At 53.3% G+C, this 19,258-nt stretch overlaps 1 protein-coding gene across 5 annotated transcripts in view; it reads left to right on the forward strand.

Moving 5' to 3' along the window:
* Positions 1 to 10,300, forward strand: part of LOC141174236 (tubby protein homolog) — a 500,281-nt gene extending 489,981 nt beyond the window's left edge. For all 5 annotated transcript variants that reach the window (XM_073659070.1, XM_073659067.1, XM_073659066.1 and 2 more), the window contains one exon: positions 9,136 to 10,300. In XM_073659070.1, the coding sequence (XP_073515171.1) occupies positions 9,136 to 9,269 (134 nt within the window). In that variant the 3' untranslated portion in view covers positions 9,270 to 10,300. The remainder of the gene's footprint in view (positions 1 to 9,135) is intronic.
* The last annotated feature ends 8,958 nt before the right edge of the window (positions 10,301 to 19,258 follow it).

A 19,258-nucleotide genomic window follows, 5' to 3' on the forward strand; every position in this document is an offset into this window, starting at 1 on the left:
ACCTCCAGAGCTGCACTCACTATTCTGCTGTTACATCATGTCTTATCCTCCAGTCACCTCCAGAGCTGCAGTCACTATTCTGCTGTTACATCATGTCTTATCCTCCAGTCACCTCCCGAGCTGCAGTCACTATTCTGCTGTTACAACATGTCTTATCCTCCAGTCACCTCCAGAGCTGCACTCACTAATCTGCTGTTACATAATGTCTTATCCTCCAGTCACCTCCAGAGCTGCACTCACTATTCTGCTGTTACATCATGTCTTATCCTCCAGTCACCTCCAGAGCTGCAGTCACTATTCTACTGTTACATCATGTCTTATCCTCCAGTCACCTCCCGAGCTGCAGTCACTATTCTGCTGTTACAACATGTCTTATCCTCCAGTCACCTCCAGAGCTGCACTCACTATTCTCCTGTTACATTATGTCTTATCCTCCAGTCACCTCCTGAGCTGCACTCACTATTCTGCTGTTACATCATGTCTTATCTTCCAGTCACCTCCAGAGCTGCAGTCACTATTCTGCTGTTACATCATGTCTTATCCTCCAGTCACCTCCAGAGCTGCGGTCACTATTCTGCTGTTACATCGTGTCTTATCCTCCAGTCACCTCCAGAGCTGCACTCACTATTCTGCTGTTACATTGTGTCTTATCCTCCAGTCACCTCCAGAGCTGCACTCACTATTCTGCTGTTACATCGAGTCTTATCCTCCAGTCACCTCCAGAGCTGCAGTCACTATTCTGCTGTTACATCATGTCTTATCCTCCAGTCACCTCCAGAGCTGCACTCACTATTCTGCTGTTACATCATGTCTTATTCTCCATTCACCTCCAGAGCTGCATTCACAAGTTAGTTGGCTGCCCATCGGAATCTGAGCTGTAATCCCATGATGCCCGTTTTACTGCAGACCATGAGATGCCCCTCTGGGGCCGGCGCAGTGATGTCACTTCCTGTGAGCACTTCAGCCAATCAGATTTGCAGTTTATACAGCATCCTAAAGCTACAGGGGACAGCAGTAAGATGAGACAGCCTGCAGCCAGAGGAAGCTAGCAGAATTGTGAATCCAGCTCTGGGTTAGGGTTAGCACTCACCCTGTGCTCACCCCGCAATCACCACCCTGTGCTCACCCTGCACTCACCACCCTGTGCTCACCACCCTGTGTTCACCCTGCACTCACCACCCTGTGCTCACCCTGCACTCACCACCCTGTGCTCTCCCTGCACTCTCCACCCTGTGCTCACCACCCTGTGTTCACCCTGCACTCACCACCCTGTGCTCACCCTGCACTCACCACCCTGTGCTCACCCTGCACTCACCACTCTGTGCTCACCCTGCACTCACCACCCTGCGCTCACCCTGCACTCACCACCCTGCACTCACCACCCTGTGTTCACCCTGCACTCACCACCCTGTGTTCACCCTGCACTCACCACCCTGCGCTCACCCTGCACTCACCACCCTGTGCTCACCCTGCACTCACCACTCTGTGCTCACCCTGCACTCACCACCCTGCGCTCACCCTGCACTCACCACCCTGTGCTCACCCTGCACTCACCACTCTGTGCTCACCCTGCACTCACCACCCTGCGCTCACCCTGCACTCACCACCCTGCACTCACCACCCTGTGTTCACCCTGCACTCACCACCCTGTGTTCACCCTGCACTCACCACCCTGTGCTCACCCTGCGCTCACCCTGCACTCACCACTCTGTGCTCACCCTGCACTCACCACCCTGCGCTCACCCTGCACTCACCACCCTGCACTCACCACCCTGTGTTCACCCTGCACTCACCACCCTGTGTTCACCCTGCACTCACCACCCTGCGCTCACCCTGCACTCACCACCCTGTGCTCACCCTGAACTCACCACCCTGTGCTCACCCTGCACTCACCACCCTGCGCTCACCCTGCACTCACCACCCTGTGCTCACCCTGCACTCACCACCCTGTGCTCACCCTGCACTCACCACCCTGTGCTCACCCTGCACTCACCACCCTGCGCTCACCCTGCACTCACCACTCTGTGCTCACCCTGCACTCACCACCCTGCGCTCACCCTGCACTCACCACCCTGTGCTCACCCTGCACTCACCACCCTGTGCTCACCCTGCACTCACCACCCTGTGCTCACCCTGCACTCACCACCCTGTGCTCACCCTGCACTCACCACCCTGTGCTCACCCTGCACTCACCACCCTGTGCTCACCCTGCACTCACCACCCTGTGCTCACCCTGCATGCACCACTCTGTGCTCACCCCGCGCTCACCACCCTGTTCTCACCCTGCCCTCACCACCCTGTGCTCAGCCCGCACTCACCACTCTGTGCTCACCTCACACTCACCACCCTGTGCTCACCCTGCACTCACCACTCTGTGCTCACCCCGCGCTCACCTCCCTGTGCTCATCCTGCACTCACCACTCTGTGCTCACCCCGCGCTCACCACCCTGTGCTCACCCCGCGCTCACCCTGCACTCACCACTCTGTGCTCACCCCGCACTCACCACCCTGTGCTCACCCTGCACTCACCACCCTGTGCTCACCCTGCCCGCACCACTCTGTGCTCACCCTGCACTCACCACCCTGTGCTCACCCTGCACTCACCACCCTGTGCTCACCCTGCCTCACCACCCTGTGCTCACCCTGCACTCACCACCCTGTGCTCTCCCTGCATTCACCACTCTGTGCTCACCCTGCCTCACCACCCTGTGCTCACCCCGCGCGTACCACTCTGTGCTCACCCTGCAATCACCACTCTGTGCTCACCCTGCACTCACCACTCTGTGCTCACCCTGCAATCACCCTGCATGCACCACTCTGTGCTCACCCCGCGCTCACCACCCTGTGCTCACCCTGCACTCACCACCCTGTGCTCACCCTGCACTCACCACCCTGTGCTCACCCTGCACTCACCACCCTGTGCTCACCCTGCACTCACCACCCTGTGCTCACCCTGCACTCACCACCCTGTGCTCACCCTGCACTCACCACCCTGTGCTCACCCTGCACTCACCACCCTGTGCTCACCCTGCATTCACCACCCTGTGCTCACCCCGTGCTCACCCTGCACTCACCACTCTGTGCTCACCCCGCACTCACCACCCTGTGCTCACCCTGCACTCACCACCCTGTGCTCACCCTGCCCGCACCACTCTGTGCTCACCCTGCACTCACCACCCTGTGCTCACCCTGCACTCACCACCCTGTGCTCACCCTGCCTCACCACCCTGTGCTCACCCTGCACTCACCACCCTGTGCTCTCCCTGCATTCACCACTCTGTGCTCACCCTGCCTCACCACCCTGTGCTCACCCCGCGCGTACCACTCTGTGCTCACCCTGCAATCACCACTCTGTGCTCACCCTGCACTCACCACTCTGTGCTCACCCTGCAATCACCCTGCATGCACCACTCTGTGCTCACCCTGCAATCACCCTGCATGCACCACTCTGTGCTCACCCCGCGCTCACCACCCTGTGCTCACCCTGCACTCACCACCCTGTGCTCACCCTGCACTCACCACCCTGTGCTCACCCCGTGCTCACCCTGCATGCACCACTCTGTGCTCACCCCGCGCTCACCACCCTGTTCTCACCCTGCACTCACCACCCTGTGCTCAGCCCGCACTCACCACTCTGTGCTCACCTCACACTCACCACCCTGTGCTCACCCTGCACTCACCACTCTGTGCTCACCCCGCGCTCACCTCCCTGTGCTCATCCTGCACTCACCACTCTGTGCTCACCCCGCGCTCACCTCCCTGTGCTCATCCTGCACTCACCACCCTGTGCTCACCCCGCGCTCACCCTGCACTCACCACTCTGTGCTCACCCCGCACTCACCACCCTGTGCTCACCCTGCACTCACCACTCTGTGCTCACCCTGCCCGCACCACTCTGTGCTCACCCTGCCTCACCACCCTGTGCTCACCCTGCACTCACCACCCTGTGCTCACCCTGCCTCACCACCCTGTGCTCACCCTGCACTCACCACCCTGTGCTCTCCCTGCATTCACCACTCTGTGCTCACCCTGCCTCACCACCCTGTGCTCACCCTGCACTCACCACCCTGTGCTCACCCTGCCTCACCACCCTGTGCTCACCCTGCCTCACCACCCTGTGCTCACCCTGCCTCACCACCCGCACTCACCCCGCGCGCACCACTCTGTGCTCACCCTCCAATCACCACCCTGTGCTCACCCCACGCTCACCACTCTGTGCTCACCCCGCACTCACCACTCTGTGCTCACCCTGCCTCACCACCCTGTGCTCACCCTGCACTCACCACCCTGTGCTCACCCTGCCTCACCACCCTGTGCTCACCCTGCACTCACCACCCTGTGCTCTCCCTGCATTCACCACTCTGTGCTCACCCTGCCTCACCACCCTGTGCTCACCCTGCACTCACCACCCTGTGCTCACCCTGCCTCACCACCCTGTGCTCACCCTGCCTCACCACCCTGTGCTCACCCTGCCTCACCACCCGCACTCACCCCGCGCGCACCACTCTGTGCTCACCCTCCAATCACCACCCTGTGCTCACCCCACGCTCACCACTCTGTGCTCACCCCGCACACACCACTCTGTGCTCACCATGCACTCACCCCGAGCTCACCACTCTGTGCTCACCCTGCACTCACCCCGAGCTCACCACTCTGTGCTCACCACTCTGTTTTCACCCTGCACTCACCCCGAGCTCACCACTCTGTGCTCACCCTGCACTCACCACTCTGTGCTCACCCTGCACTCACCCCGCCCTCACCACTCTGTGCTCACCACCCTGCACTCACCGCGCACTCTCCCCGCACTCACCACTCTGAGCTTACCCCGCAACCACCACTCTGTGCTCACCCTGCACTCACCCCGCGCTCACCACTCTGTGCTCACCTTGCTCTCACCACTCTCTGCTCACCCTGCACTCACTCCGTGCTCACCACTCTGTGCTCACCCTGCACTCACCACTCTGTGCTCACCCTGCGCTCAACCTGCGCTCACCACTCTGTGCTCACCCTGCACTCACCACTCTGTGCTCACCCTGCACTCACCACTCTGTGCTCACCCTGCACTCATCCCACGCTCACCACTCTGTGCTCACCCTGCACTCACTCCGCGATCACCGCTCTGTGCTCACCCTGCAGTCAACACTCTGTGCTCAGCCTGCGCTCACCACTCTGTGCTCACCCTGCACTCACTCCGCGCTCACCACTCTGTGCTCACCCTGCACTCACTCCGCGATCACCGCTCTGTGCTCACCCTGCAGTCAACACTCTGTGCTCAGCCTGCGCTCACCACTCTGTGCTCACCCTGCACTCACCCTGCATTCACCACTCTGTGCTCACCCTGCACTCACCACTCTGTGCTCACCCTGCACTCACCACCCTGTGCTCACCCTGCATTCACCACCCTGTGCTCACCCTGCATTCACCACCCTGTGCTCACCCTGTACTCACCACCCTGTGCTCACCCTGCACTCACCACCCTGTGCTCATCACTCTGTGCTCACCCTGCCCTCACCACTCTGTTCTCACCCTGCACTCACCACCCTGCACTCACACCGCACTCACCACTCTGCGCTCACCCCGCAATCACCACTCTGTGCTCACCCCGCAATCACCACTCTGTGCTCACCCCGCAATCACCACTCTGTGCTCACACCGCAAACACCACTCTGTGCTCACCCCGCAATCACCACTCTGTGCTCACCCCGCAATCACCACTCTGTGCTCACCCCGCAATCACCACTCTGTGCTCACCCCGCAATCACCACTCTGTGCTCACCCCGCAATCACCACTCTGTGCTCACCGTGCACTGACCACTCTGCACACACCCCGCGCTCACCACTCTGTGCTCACTCCGCACTCACCCCGCGCGCACCACTCTGTGCTCACCCTCCAATCACCACTTTGTGCTCACCCTGCACTCACCACCCTTTGCTCACCCCACGCTCACCACTCTGTGCTCACCCCGCGCTCACCACTCTGTGCTCACCCCGCACTCACCACTCTGTGCTCACCCCGCACTCACCACTCTGTGCTCACCCCGCACTCACCACTCTGTGCTCACCCCGCACTCACCACTCTGTGCTCACCCCGCACTCACCACCCTGTGCTCACCCTGCACTCACCACCCTGTGCTCACCCTGCACTCACCACCCTGTGCTCACCCTGCATTCACCACCCTGTGCTCACCCTGCAATCGCCACCCTGTGCTCACCCTGCACTCACCACTCTGTGCTCATCACTCTGTGCTCACCCTGCCCTCACCACCCTGCACTCACACCGCACTCACCACTCTGTGCTCACCCCGCAATCACCACTCTGTGCTCACCCCGCAATCACCACTCTGTGCTCACCCCGCAATCACCACTCTGTGCTCACCCCGCAATCACCACTCTGTGCTCACCCCGCAATCACCACTCTGTGCTCACCGTGCACTGACCACTCTGCACACACCCCGCGCTCACCACTCTGTGCTCACTCCGCACTCACCCCGCGCTCACCACTCTGTGCTCACTCCGCACTCACCCCGCGCGCACCACTCTGTGCTCACCCTCCAATCACCACCCTGTGCTCACCCCATGCTCACCACTCTGTGCTCACCCCGCACTCACCACTCTGTGCTCACCATGCACTCACCCCGAGCTCACCACTCTGTGCTCACCCTGCACTCACCCCGAGCTCACCACTCTGTGCTCACCACTCTGTTTTCACCCTGCACTCACCCCGAGCTCACCACTCTGTGCTCACCCTGCACTCACCACTCTGTGCTCACCCTGCACTCACCCCGCCCTCACCACTCTGTGCTCACCACCCTGCACTCACCGCGCACTCTCCCCGCACTCACCACTCTGAGCTTACCCCGCAACCACCACTCTGTGCTCACCCTGCACTCACCCCGCGCTCACCACTCTGTGCTCACCTTGCTCTCACCACTCTCTGCTCACCCTGCACTCACTCCGTGCTCACCACTCTGTGCTCACCCTGCACTCACCACTCTGTGCTCACCCTGCGCTCAACCTGCGCTCACCACTCTGTGCTCACCCTGCACTCACCACTCTGTGCTCACCCTGCACTCACCACTCTGTGCTCACCCTGCACTCATCCCACGCTCACCACTCTGTGCTCACCCTGCACTCACTCCGCGATCACCGCTCTGTGCTCACCCTGCAGTCAACACTCTGTGCTCAGCCTGCGCTCACCACTCTGTGCTCACCCTGCATTCACCACCCTGTGCTCACCCTGTACTCACCACCCTGTGCTCACCCTGCACTCACCACTCTGTGCTCACCCTGCACTCACCACTCTGTGCTCACCCTGCGCTCAACCTGCGCTCACCACTCTGTGCTCACCCTGCACTCACCACTCTGTGCTCACCCTGCACTCATCCCACGCTCACCACTCTGTGCTCACCCTGCACTCACTCCGCGATCACCGCTCTGTGCTCACCCTGCACTCACCACTCTGTGCTCAGCCTGCGCTCACCACTCTGTGCTCACCCTGCACTCACCCTGCATTCACCACTCTGTGCTCACCCCGCACTCACCACTCTGTGCTCACCCTGCACTCACTCCGCGCTCACCACTCTATGCTCACCCTGCACTCACCACTCTGTGCTCACCCCGCACTCACCACTCTGTGCTCACCCTGCAGTCACTCTGCGCTCACCCTGCACTCACTCCGCGCTCACCACTCTGTGCTCACCCTGCAGTCACTCTGCGCTCACCCTGCACTCACTCCGCGCTCACCACTCTGTGCTCACCCTGTAATCACCACTCTGTGCTCACCCTGCACTCACCACTCTGCACTCACCCCGCACTCACCACTCTGAGCTTACCCCGCACTCACCCCACGCTCACCACTCTGTGCTCACCACTCTGTGCTCACCACTCTCTGCTCACCCTGCACTCACCACTCTGTGCTCACCCTGCGCTCACCACTCTGTGCTCACCCTGCGCTCTCCCTGCACTCACCACTCTAAGCCCACCCCGCACTCACCCTGCTCTCACTACCCTGCGCTCTCCCTGCACTCACCCTGCGCTCACCACTCTGAGCTAACCCTGCGCTCACCACCCTGCGCTCTCCCTGCACTCACCCCGCGCTCACCACTCTGAGCTCACCCTGCAGTCACTCTGCGCTCACCCTGCACTCACTCCGCGCTCACCACTCTGTGCTCACCCTGCAGTCACTCTGCGCTCACCCTGCACTCACTCCGCGCTCACCACTCTGTGCTCACCCTGCGCTCATCACTCTGTGCTCACCCTGTAATCACCACTCTGTGCTCACCCTGCACTCACCACTCTGCACTCACCCCGCACTCACCACTCTGAGCTTACCCCGCACTCACCCCACGCTCACCACTCTGTGCTCACCACTCTGTGCTCACCACTCTCTGCTCACCCTGCACTCACCACTCTGTGCTCACCCTGCGCTCACCACTCTGTGCTCACCCTGCGCTCTCCCTGCACTCACCACTCTAAGCCCACCCCGCACTCACCCTGCTCTCACTACCCTGCGCTCTCCCTGCACTCACCCTGCGCTCACCACTCTGAGCTAACCCTGCGCTCACCACCCTGCGCTCTCCCTGCACTCACCCCGCGCTCACCACTCTGAGCTCACCCCGCACTCCTCCTGCGCTCACCACTCTGTTCTCACCCTGCACTCCCCCGGCGCTCACCACTCTGTGCTCACCCTGCATGCACCACTGTGAGCTCACCCCGCACTCACCACACTGTGCTCACCCTGCACTCCCCCTGCACTCACCACTCTGTTCTCACCCTGCACTCACCACCCTGTGCTCACCCTGCACTTACCACCCTGTGCTCACCCTGCACTCACCACCCTGTGCTCACCCTGCACTCACCACCCTGTGCTCACCCTGCACTCACCACCCTGTGCTCACCCTGCACTCACCACCCTGTGCTCACCCTGCCTCACCACCCTGCGCTCACCCCGCACTCACCCTACCTCACCACCCTGCGCTCACCCCGCACTCACCCTGCGCTCACCACGCTGTGCTCTCCACCCTGCACTCACCGCGCACTCTCCCCGCACTCACCACCCTGCGCTCACCCCGCACTCACCCTGCGCTCACCACGCTGCGCTCTCCCTGCACTCACCCCGCGCTCTCTCTCTTGCAGCGGATTACATCGTCATGCAGTTTGGTCGGGTGGCGGAGGACGTCTTCACGATGGACTACAACTACCCGATGTGCGCGCTCCAGGCCTTCGCCATTGCGCTGTCCAGCTTTGATAGTAAACTGGCCTGCGAGTAATGGCGGCGCCGCGGCTGGCGGACAGTGAGCCTATGTGTATTGTCGCTGGAGATCAGCGGCGCCTCGTGTCCGCGCAGCCGCCTTCTCCGGAGACGTCGCTTTGTACATAGGCGAGAGGCCGCTCGCTGCCGGAGAAAACGCGTCTGGAAAACTTTCCTTCTTCCGCGCTCCGGATTCTACAGTCGTGGAAATTGTCATTTTATTTTTGTATTTGTTTCTATTGAGGTTGGCGGTGGGGGAGGGGTGATCGCGGCCACATCCCCCCATGGTAGCGGCAGCGCCCCCCACTGGCCGCAGACCAGAGGGGATTTTCTGCTTTCTAGTTTACTAATGAGAACTGCACAGATCCGTTACTAACACCCCGCCACTGAGTGACGGAAGCACAAGGGGCAGCGGTACGGGGCGTTCTGCCCAATCACAGGAAGGATAGGATACTACTCACAAGGGGGCAGCAGTACGGGGCGCTCTGCCTGATCACAGGAAGGATAGGATACTACTCACAAGGGGGCAGCAGTACGGGGCGCTCTGCCTGATCACAGGAAGGATAGGATACTACTCACAAGGGGCAGCAGTACGGGGCGCTCTGCCAGATCATGGGAAAGATAGGATACTACTCACAAGGGGGCAGCAGTACGGGGCGCTCTGCCTGATCACAGGAAGGATAGGATACTACTCACAAGGGGGCAGCAGTACGGGGCGCTCTGCCTGATCACAGGAAGGATAGGATACTACTCACAAGGGGCAGCAGTACGGGGCGCTCTGCCAGATCATGGGAAAGATAGGATACTACTCACAAGGGGGCAGCAGTACGGGGCGCTCTGCCTGATCACAGGAAGGATAGGATACTACTCACAAGGGGGCAGCAGTACGGGGCGCTCTGCCTGATCACAGGAAGGATAGGATACTACTCACAAGGGGGCAGCAGTACGGGGCGCTCTGCCTGATCACAGGAAGGATAGGATACTACTCACAAGGGGCAGCAGTACGGGGCGCTCTGCCAGATCATGGGAAAGATAGGATACTACTCACAAGGGGGCAGCAGTACGGGGCGCTCTGCCTGATCACAGGAAGGATAGGATACTACTCACAAGGGGGCAGCAGTACGGGGCGCTCTGCCTGATCACAGGAAGGATAGGATACTACTCACAAGGGGGCAGCAGTACGGGGCTCTCTGCCAGATCATGGGAAAGATAGGATACTGTCTCCCAATTTCTGCCGTTCTGACTTCATGCAATAGGGGATCAGACCCCCGACCTTCTGTCAGTGGTGGTCCATGTCCTTGTCGCTTTCAGTGACCACAGAGTCAGAGCGGAAGCTTTATATCCCAATATACAGTACAGACCAAAAGTTTGGACACATCTTCTCATTTAAAGATTTTTCTGTATTTTCATGACTATGAAAATTGTACATTCACACTGAAGGCATCAAAACTATGAATTACCACATGTGGAATTATATACTTACCAAAAAAGTGTGAAACGACTGAAAATATGTCTTATATTCTGGGTTCTTCACAGTAGCCACCTTTTGCTTTGATGACTGCTTTGCACACTCTTGGCTTTCTCTTGATGAGCTTCAAGAGGTAGTCACCTGAAATGGTTTTCACTTCACAGGTGTGCCCTGTCAGGTTTAATAAGTGGGATTTCTTGCCTTATAAATGGGGTTGGGACCATCAGTTGTGTTGTGCAGAAGTCAGGTGGATACACAGCTGATAGTCCTACTGAATAGACTGTTAGAATTTGTATTATGGCAAGAAAAAAGCAGCTAAGTAAAGAAAAACGAGTGGCCATCATTACTTTAAGAAACGAAGGTCAGTCAGTCCGAAAAATTGGGAAAACTTTGAATGTGTCCCCAAGTGCAGTTGCAAAAACCATCAAGCGCTACAAAGAAACTGGCTCACATGAGGACCGCCCCAGGAAAGGAAGACCAAGAGTCACCTCTGCTTCTGAGGATAAGTTCATCCGAGTCACCAGCCTCAGAAATCGCAGGTTAACAGCAGCTCAGATTAGAGACCAGGTCAATGCCACACAGAGTTCTAGCAGCAGACACATCTCTTCAACAACTGTTAAGAGGAGACTTTGTGCAGCAGGCCTTCATGGTAAAATAGCTGCTAGGAAACCACTGCTAAGGACAGGCAACAAGCAGAAGAGACTTGTTTGGGCTAAAGAACACAAGGAATGGACATTAGACCAGTGGAAATCTGTGCTTTGGTCTGATGAGTCCAAATTTGAGATCTTTGGTTCCAACCACCGTGTCTTTGTGCGACGCAGAAAAGGTGAACGGATGGACTCTACATGCCTGGTTTCCACCGTGAAGCATGGAGGAGGAGGTGTGATGGTGTGGGGGCTTTGCTGGTGACACTGTTGGGGATTTATTCAAAATTGCAGGCACTGAACCAGCATGGCTACCACAGCATCTTGCAGTGGCATGCTATTCCATCCGGTTTGCGTTTAGTTGGACCATCATTTATTTTTCAACAGGACAATGACCCCAAACACCTCCAGGCTGTGTAAGGGCTATTTGACCAAGAGGGAGAGTGATGGGGGGCTACGCCAGATGACCTGGCCTCCACAGTCACCAGACCTGAACCCAATCGAGATGGTTTGGGGTGAGCTGGACCGCAGAGTGAAGGCAAAAGGGCCAACAAGTGCTAAGCATCTCTGGGAACTCCTTCAAGATTGTTGGAAGACCATTTCCGGTGACTACCTCTTGAAGCTCATCAAGAGAATGCCAAGAGTGTGCAAAGCAGTCATCAAAGCAAAAGGTGGCTACTGTGAAGACCCTAGAATATAAGACATATTTTCAGTGGTTTCACACTTTTTTGTTAAGTATATAATTCCACATGTGGTAATTCATAGTTTTGATGCCTTCAGTGTGAATGTACAATTATCATAGTCAGGAAAATACCGAAAAATCTTTAAATGAGAAGGTGTGTCCAAACTTTTGGTCTGTACTGTATATGTTGGTAAATCCGGCCCCGACCCAGAACCACTAATACTGGGGGGCCCCCGTCCCCCGCTTGTTACTATACAGCTCTGACAGTGTAACAAATCCTCAGCAGAAGACAGAATCTTGACAGAGGATTGTCCAGACTTATACACTGTAACAAAACCTCAGCTCTGTGACAACTGGACTAAGTCACCATGAGTTTTCAACCTGTGAATGTAAATGATGAATGTTTCTATTCACTGACCGCAAGCGGGAATCTTGATTATTGACCCAGGTTGGAGCGATTTCTTCTTTCTCCCATAATTATGATCAGGAGTGAAGGTGATGGGGGGCTCCCGGGTGGGAGACGTGCTCGTGGATACGCTCCTGCTCCGGAGTCATGGCTTTTCCGATGATTTTCCCTCTGAATTCTGCACCTGGAAACCCCACAAATCACAATGACTCCATAGTGACCTCTGCAGGCCAGTCCTGGGAGCGCAGCTTCATTACTCCCTGCGCCACCTAGAGGCCGATTATTGGAATTACAGAATGGTTTCTGTAATGTTTTCAGAGGCAGAGGTCAGACCACGATTTATCGGCGTTTTGGGAGGAGTTTCCCTGCCACAAGCCCCGCCCCCATGACAACGCCTCGCTTCCGTTCTTTTTCTTACAGTTTTACCTTTCTTCTTGTTTTTTTCCCGTGTTTCTACTAATGAGCCGCAGTCACCGCTGATATTCTCGTGATTATAACGTTCTGCATCCTGTTTTCTATCGTTAACCCTTCGGTGACCAGGGACCCGGACGGGCACACAGTTCGCCTTTAATTGCCGCAAACTTTTTTTTTTAGCATCTGTAAAAGACGGTGATGACTATTTTGGAAGTGAATTATATATTAAAAGGAAATATCTGGAGCCGGCGGTCTGTGGTTATTCTCTGGCACCGCCGGAGTCATGTGATCTGGGGGGATCATCCGTGCGGTGGGGGGAGGAGACGTCGTTATCCAGTGGTGTAACTACAGTCTGATGGGCCCAAGTGCAAGATTTGGACCAGGTCCCCCCCCCCTTCATCCTGAATAAATATATATGCGCCCTCCATCCTGGAATATACTGTGTGTCCCTCATCCTGGGCCCCAGGCTGGTATACTGTATAGATCCCCCATCCTGGTATACATGTCCCCCATCCATAAAGTATAATGCACCCCATAGTCACATATAGCAGGATAATGCACCCTATAGTCACATATAGCAGTATAATGCACCCCATAGTCATATATAGCAGGATAATGCACCCTATAGTCACATATAGCAGTATAATGCACCCCCATAGTTATATATAGCAGTATAATGCACCCCATAGTCACATATAGCAGTATAATGCACCCCATAGTCATATATAGCAGGATAATGCACCCCCATAGTTATATATAGCAGTATAATGCACCCCATAGTCATACATAGCAGTATAATGCACCCCATAGTCACATATAGCAGTATAATGCACCCCATAGTCATATATAGCAGAATAATGCACCCCATAGTCACATATAGCAGTATAATGCACCCCATAGTCATATATAGCGGGATAATGCACACCACAGTCATAGATAGCAGTATAATGCACCCCATAGTCACATATAGCAGTATAATGCACCCCATAGTCACATATAGCAGTATAATGCACCCCCATAGTCATATATAGCCGTATAATGCACACCACAGTCATAGATAGCAGTATAATGCACCCCATAGTCACATATAGCAGTATAATGCACCCCATAGTCACATATAGCAGTATAATGCACCCCCATAGTCATATATAGCAGTATAATGCACCCCATAGTCATATATGGCAGGATAATGCACCTCATAATCATATATAGAAGGATAATGCACCCCCATAGTCATATATAGCAGGATAATGCACCCCATAGTCATATATGGCAGGATAATGCACCCCCATAGTCATATATAGCAGTATAATGCACCCTATAGTCATATATAGCAGGATAATGCACCCCATAGTCATATATAGCAGTATAATGCACCCTATAGTCATATATAGCAGGATAATGCACCCCATAGTCATATATGGCAGGATAATGCACCCCCATAGTCATATATAGCAGTATAATGCACCCCATAGTCATGTATAGAAGGATAATGCACCCCCATAGTCATATATAGCGGGATAATGCACCCCCATAGTCATATATAGCCGTATAATGCACCCCCATAGTTATATATAGCAGTATAATGCACCCCATAGTCATATATAGAAGTATAATGCACCCCATAGTCACATATAGCAGTATAATGCACCCCCATAGTCATATATAGCAGTATAATGCACCCCATAGTCATATATAGCAGGATAATGCACCCCCATAGTCATATATAGCAGGATAATGCACCCCATAGTCATATATAGCAGGATAATGCACCCCCATAGTCATATATAGCAGGATAATGCACCCCCATAGTCATATATAGCGGGATAATGCACCCCCATAGTCATATATAGCCGTATAATGCACCCCCATAGTTATATATAGCAGTATAATGCACCCCATAGTCATACATAGCAGTATAATGCACCCCATAGTCACATATAGCAGTATAATGCACCCCATAGTCATATATAGCAGAATAATGCACCCCATAGTCACATATAGCAGTATAATGCACCCCATAGTCATATATAGCGGGATAATGCACCCCCATAGTCATATATAGCCGTATAATGCACACCACAGTCATAGATAGCAGTATAATGCACCCCATAGTCACATATAGCAGTATAATGCACCCCATAGTCACATATAGCAGTATAATGCACCCCCATAGTCATATATAGCAGTATAATGCACCCCATAGTCATATATGGCAGGATAATGCACCTCATAATCATATATAGAAGGATAATGCACCCCCATAGTCATATATAGCAGGATAATGCACCCCATAGTCATATATGGCAGGATAATGCACCCCCATAGTCATATATAGCAGTATAATGCACCCTATAGTCATATATAGCAGGATAATGCACCCCATAGTCATATATGGCAGGATAATGCACCCCCATAGTCATGTATAGAAGGATAATGCACCCCCATAGTCATATATAGCGGGATAATGCACCCCCATAGTCATATATAGCCGTATAATGCACCCCCATAGTTATATATAGCAGTATAATGCACCCCATAGTCATATATAGAAGTATAATGCACCCCATAGTCACATATAGCAGTATAATGCACCCCCATAGTCATATATAGCAGTATAATGCACCCCATAGTCATATATAGCAGGATAATGCACCCCCATAGTCATATATAGCAGGATAATGCACCCCATAGTCATATATAGCAGGATAATGCACCCCCATAGTCATATATAGCAGGATAATGCACCCCCATAGTCATATATAGCGGGATAATGCACCCCCATAGTCATATATAGCCGTATAATGCACCCCCATAGTTATATATAGCAGTATAATGCACCCCATAGTCATACATAGCAGTATAATGCACCCCATAGTCACATATAGCAGTATAATGTACCCCATAGTCATATATAGCAGAATAATGCACCCCATAGTCACATATAGCAGTATAATGCACCCCATAGTCATATATAGCGGGATAATGCACCCCCATAGTCATATATAGCCGTATAATGCACACCACAGTCATAGATAGCAGTATAATGCACCCCATAGTCACATATAGCAGTATAATGCACCCCATAGTCACATATAGCAGTATAATGCACCCCCATAGTCATATATAGCAGTATAATGCACCCCATAGTCATATATGGCAGGATAATGCACCTCATAATCATATATAGAAGGATAATGCACCCCCATAGTCATATATAGCAGGATAATGCACCCCATAGTCATATATGGCAGGATAATGCACCCCCATAGTCATATATAGCAGTATAATGCACCCTATAGTCATATATAGCAGGATAATGCACCCCATAGTCATATATGGCAGGATAATGCACCCCCATAGTCATGTATAGAAGGATAATGCACCCCCATAGTCATATATAGCGGGATAATGCACCCCCATAGTCATATATAGCCGTATAATGCACCCCCATAGTTATATATAGCAGTATAATGCACCCCATAGTCATACATAGAAGTATAATGCACCCCATAGTCACATATAGCAGTATAATGCACCCCCATAGTCATATATTGCAGTATAATGCACCCCCATAGTCATATATAGCAGTATAATGCACCCCATAGTCATATATAGCAGTATAATGCACCCCCATAGTCATATATAGCACTATAATGCACTCCATAGTCATATATAGTGGGATAATGCGCCTCATGGTCATACATAGCAGTATAATGCACCCCATTGTCATATATAGCAGTATAATGCACCCCCATAGTCATACATAGTATAATGCACCCCCATAGTCATACATATCAGTATAATGCACCCACATAGCAGTATAATGCACCCCATAGTCATATATAGCAGTATAATGCACCCCATAGTCATATATAGCAGTATAATGCACCCCCATAGTCATACATAGCAGTATAATGCACCCCCATAGCAGTATAATGCACTCCATAGTCATATATAGCAGTATAATGCACCCCATAGTCATATATAGCAGTATAATGCACCTCATAATCATATATAGCAGTATAATGCACCCCATTGTCATATATAGCAGTGTATTGCACCCCCATAGTCACACATAGCAGTATAATGCACCCCCATAGCAGTATAATGCACCCCATAGTCATATATAGCAGTATAATGTACCCCATAGTCATATATAGCAGTATAATGCACCCCATAGTCATATATAGCAGTATAATGCACCTCATAATCATATATAGCAGTATAATGCACCCCATTGTCATATATAGCAGTGTATTGCACCCCCATAGTCACACATAGCAGTATAATGCACCCCCATAGCAGTATAATGCACCCCATAGTCATATATAGCAGTATAATGCACCCCATAGTCATATATAGCAGTATAATGCACCTCATAATCATATATAGCAGTATAATGCACCCCATTGTCATATATAGCAGTGTATTGCACCCCCATAGTCACACATAGCAGTATAATGCACCCCCATAGCAGTATAATGCACCCCATAGTCATATATAGCAGTATAATGCACCCCATAGTCATATATAGTAGTATAATGCATCCCCATAGTCATATATAGCAGTATTATGCACCCCCATAGTCATATATATCAGTATTATGCACCCCCCATAGTCATACATAGCAGTATAATGCACCCCCATAGCAGTATAATGCACCCCATAGTCATATATAGCAGTATAATGCACCCACATAGTCATATATAGCAGTATAATGCACACCAGTCATATATAGCAGTATAATGCACCCCATAGTCATATATAGTAGTATAATGGACCCCATAGTCATACATAGCGGTATAATGCACCCCATAGTCATACATAGCGGTATAATGCACCCCATAGTCATATCTAGCAGTATAATGCACCCCATAGTCATATCTAGCAGTATAATGCACCCCATAGTCATACATAGAGGTATAATGCACCCCATAGTCATATCTAGCAGTATAATGCACCCCATAGTCATATCTAGCAGTATAATGCACCCCATAGTCATATCTAGCAGTATAATGCACCCCATAGTCATACATAGCGGTATAATGCACCCCATAGTCATACATAGCGGTATAATGCACCCCATAGTCATATCTAGCAGTATAATGCACCCCATAGTCATATCTAGCAGTATAATGCACCCCATAGTCATACATAGAGGTATAATGCACCCCATAGTCATATCTAGCAGTATAATGCACCCCATAGTCATATCTAGCAGTATAATGCACACCACAGTCATATATAACATTATGGCCACCTGTTTAAAAAAAAAAAAAAAATACTCTACTCAGCTTCCTTTCGCTCCCGTGCCGCTCGCGTCCTCTTGTGAGGCCGGCAGCTGACTTTGGCCTGCGATGGGAGCGCGTGACGTCACTGCTGTGTGCCCCATCACGTGCACGCTGATATCAGCTGCTCACTTCTGATTGGCTGGCAGAGTATATTGCTGTGGATGGACCCAATGGGTCTGTCCGCAGCAATACACTTGAGCTGGAGGTGTATCTGAGGACGCACATCTAGTTGAAGTTTCAGCTGGTGTCATTGGGCCCCTGACCCGCCAGGTCACAGCGGCGACCACAGCGGGCGTCACCACCTTATCTATAGATCAGCCTTCAGCCTCCTTTCCTCATCCCCCTCCTTGGCTTCCATAGTGTTCCAGCTTGTGAGGGGGACACATCTGTACTTTACATTAAAATAATAACATTTATATTGCAGAGAAAAGGCCCCCAAGAGCCATCCGCAGCCTGGAAGCCGAGCTGCAGCCTCTGCACTGTATGGCGTCCTATCCACAACACATATCACAGGCTGCAGTGTGCAGACATCTCACCACTGAATAAACTACACACCGACCGGACCTGACGGCCACTGAAGAGAGCTGGGCCTGTCCGGGAGCGGCTCTGAGACAGAGCGAACACAGCAGCGCACACCGCTGGGGACGAGGAGGCACACCACTGGGGACGAGGAGCCACACCGCTGGGGACGAGGAGGCACACCACTGGGGACGAGGAGGCACACCACTGGGGACGAGGAGGCACACCACTGGGGACGAGGAGGCACACCACTGGGGACGAGGAGCCACACCGCTGGGGACGAGGAGGCACACCGCTGGGGACGAGGAGCCACACCACTGGGGACGAGGAGGCACACCGCTGGGGACGAGGAGGCACACCAAGTCACTCACATCATACACATGTTGTGTGTCAGACTCAGACAAGGCCGCCGGTGCCAGCCCCGCTCCCAGTCACATGAGCACAGCTTGGAGACTCCGGAGCGCAGGCGCAGCCCCTCTCTCTACAGTGTGAGGCTGAGTACAGCCGGTGCAGGCGCAGTCCCTCTCTCTACAGTGTGAGGCTGAGTACAGCCGGCGCAGGCGCCGTCCCTCTCTCTACAG

This window comes from Phyllobates terribilis, unplaced genomic scaffold (genome assembly GCF_046119375.1).
Source record: "Phyllobates terribilis strain yellow unplaced genomic scaffold, ASM4611937v1 Scaffold_13__5_contigs__length_258822181, whole genome shotgun sequence".
Classification (NCBI taxonomy): domain Eukaryota; kingdom Metazoa; phylum Chordata; class Amphibia; order Anura; family Dendrobatidae; genus Phyllobates; species Phyllobates terribilis.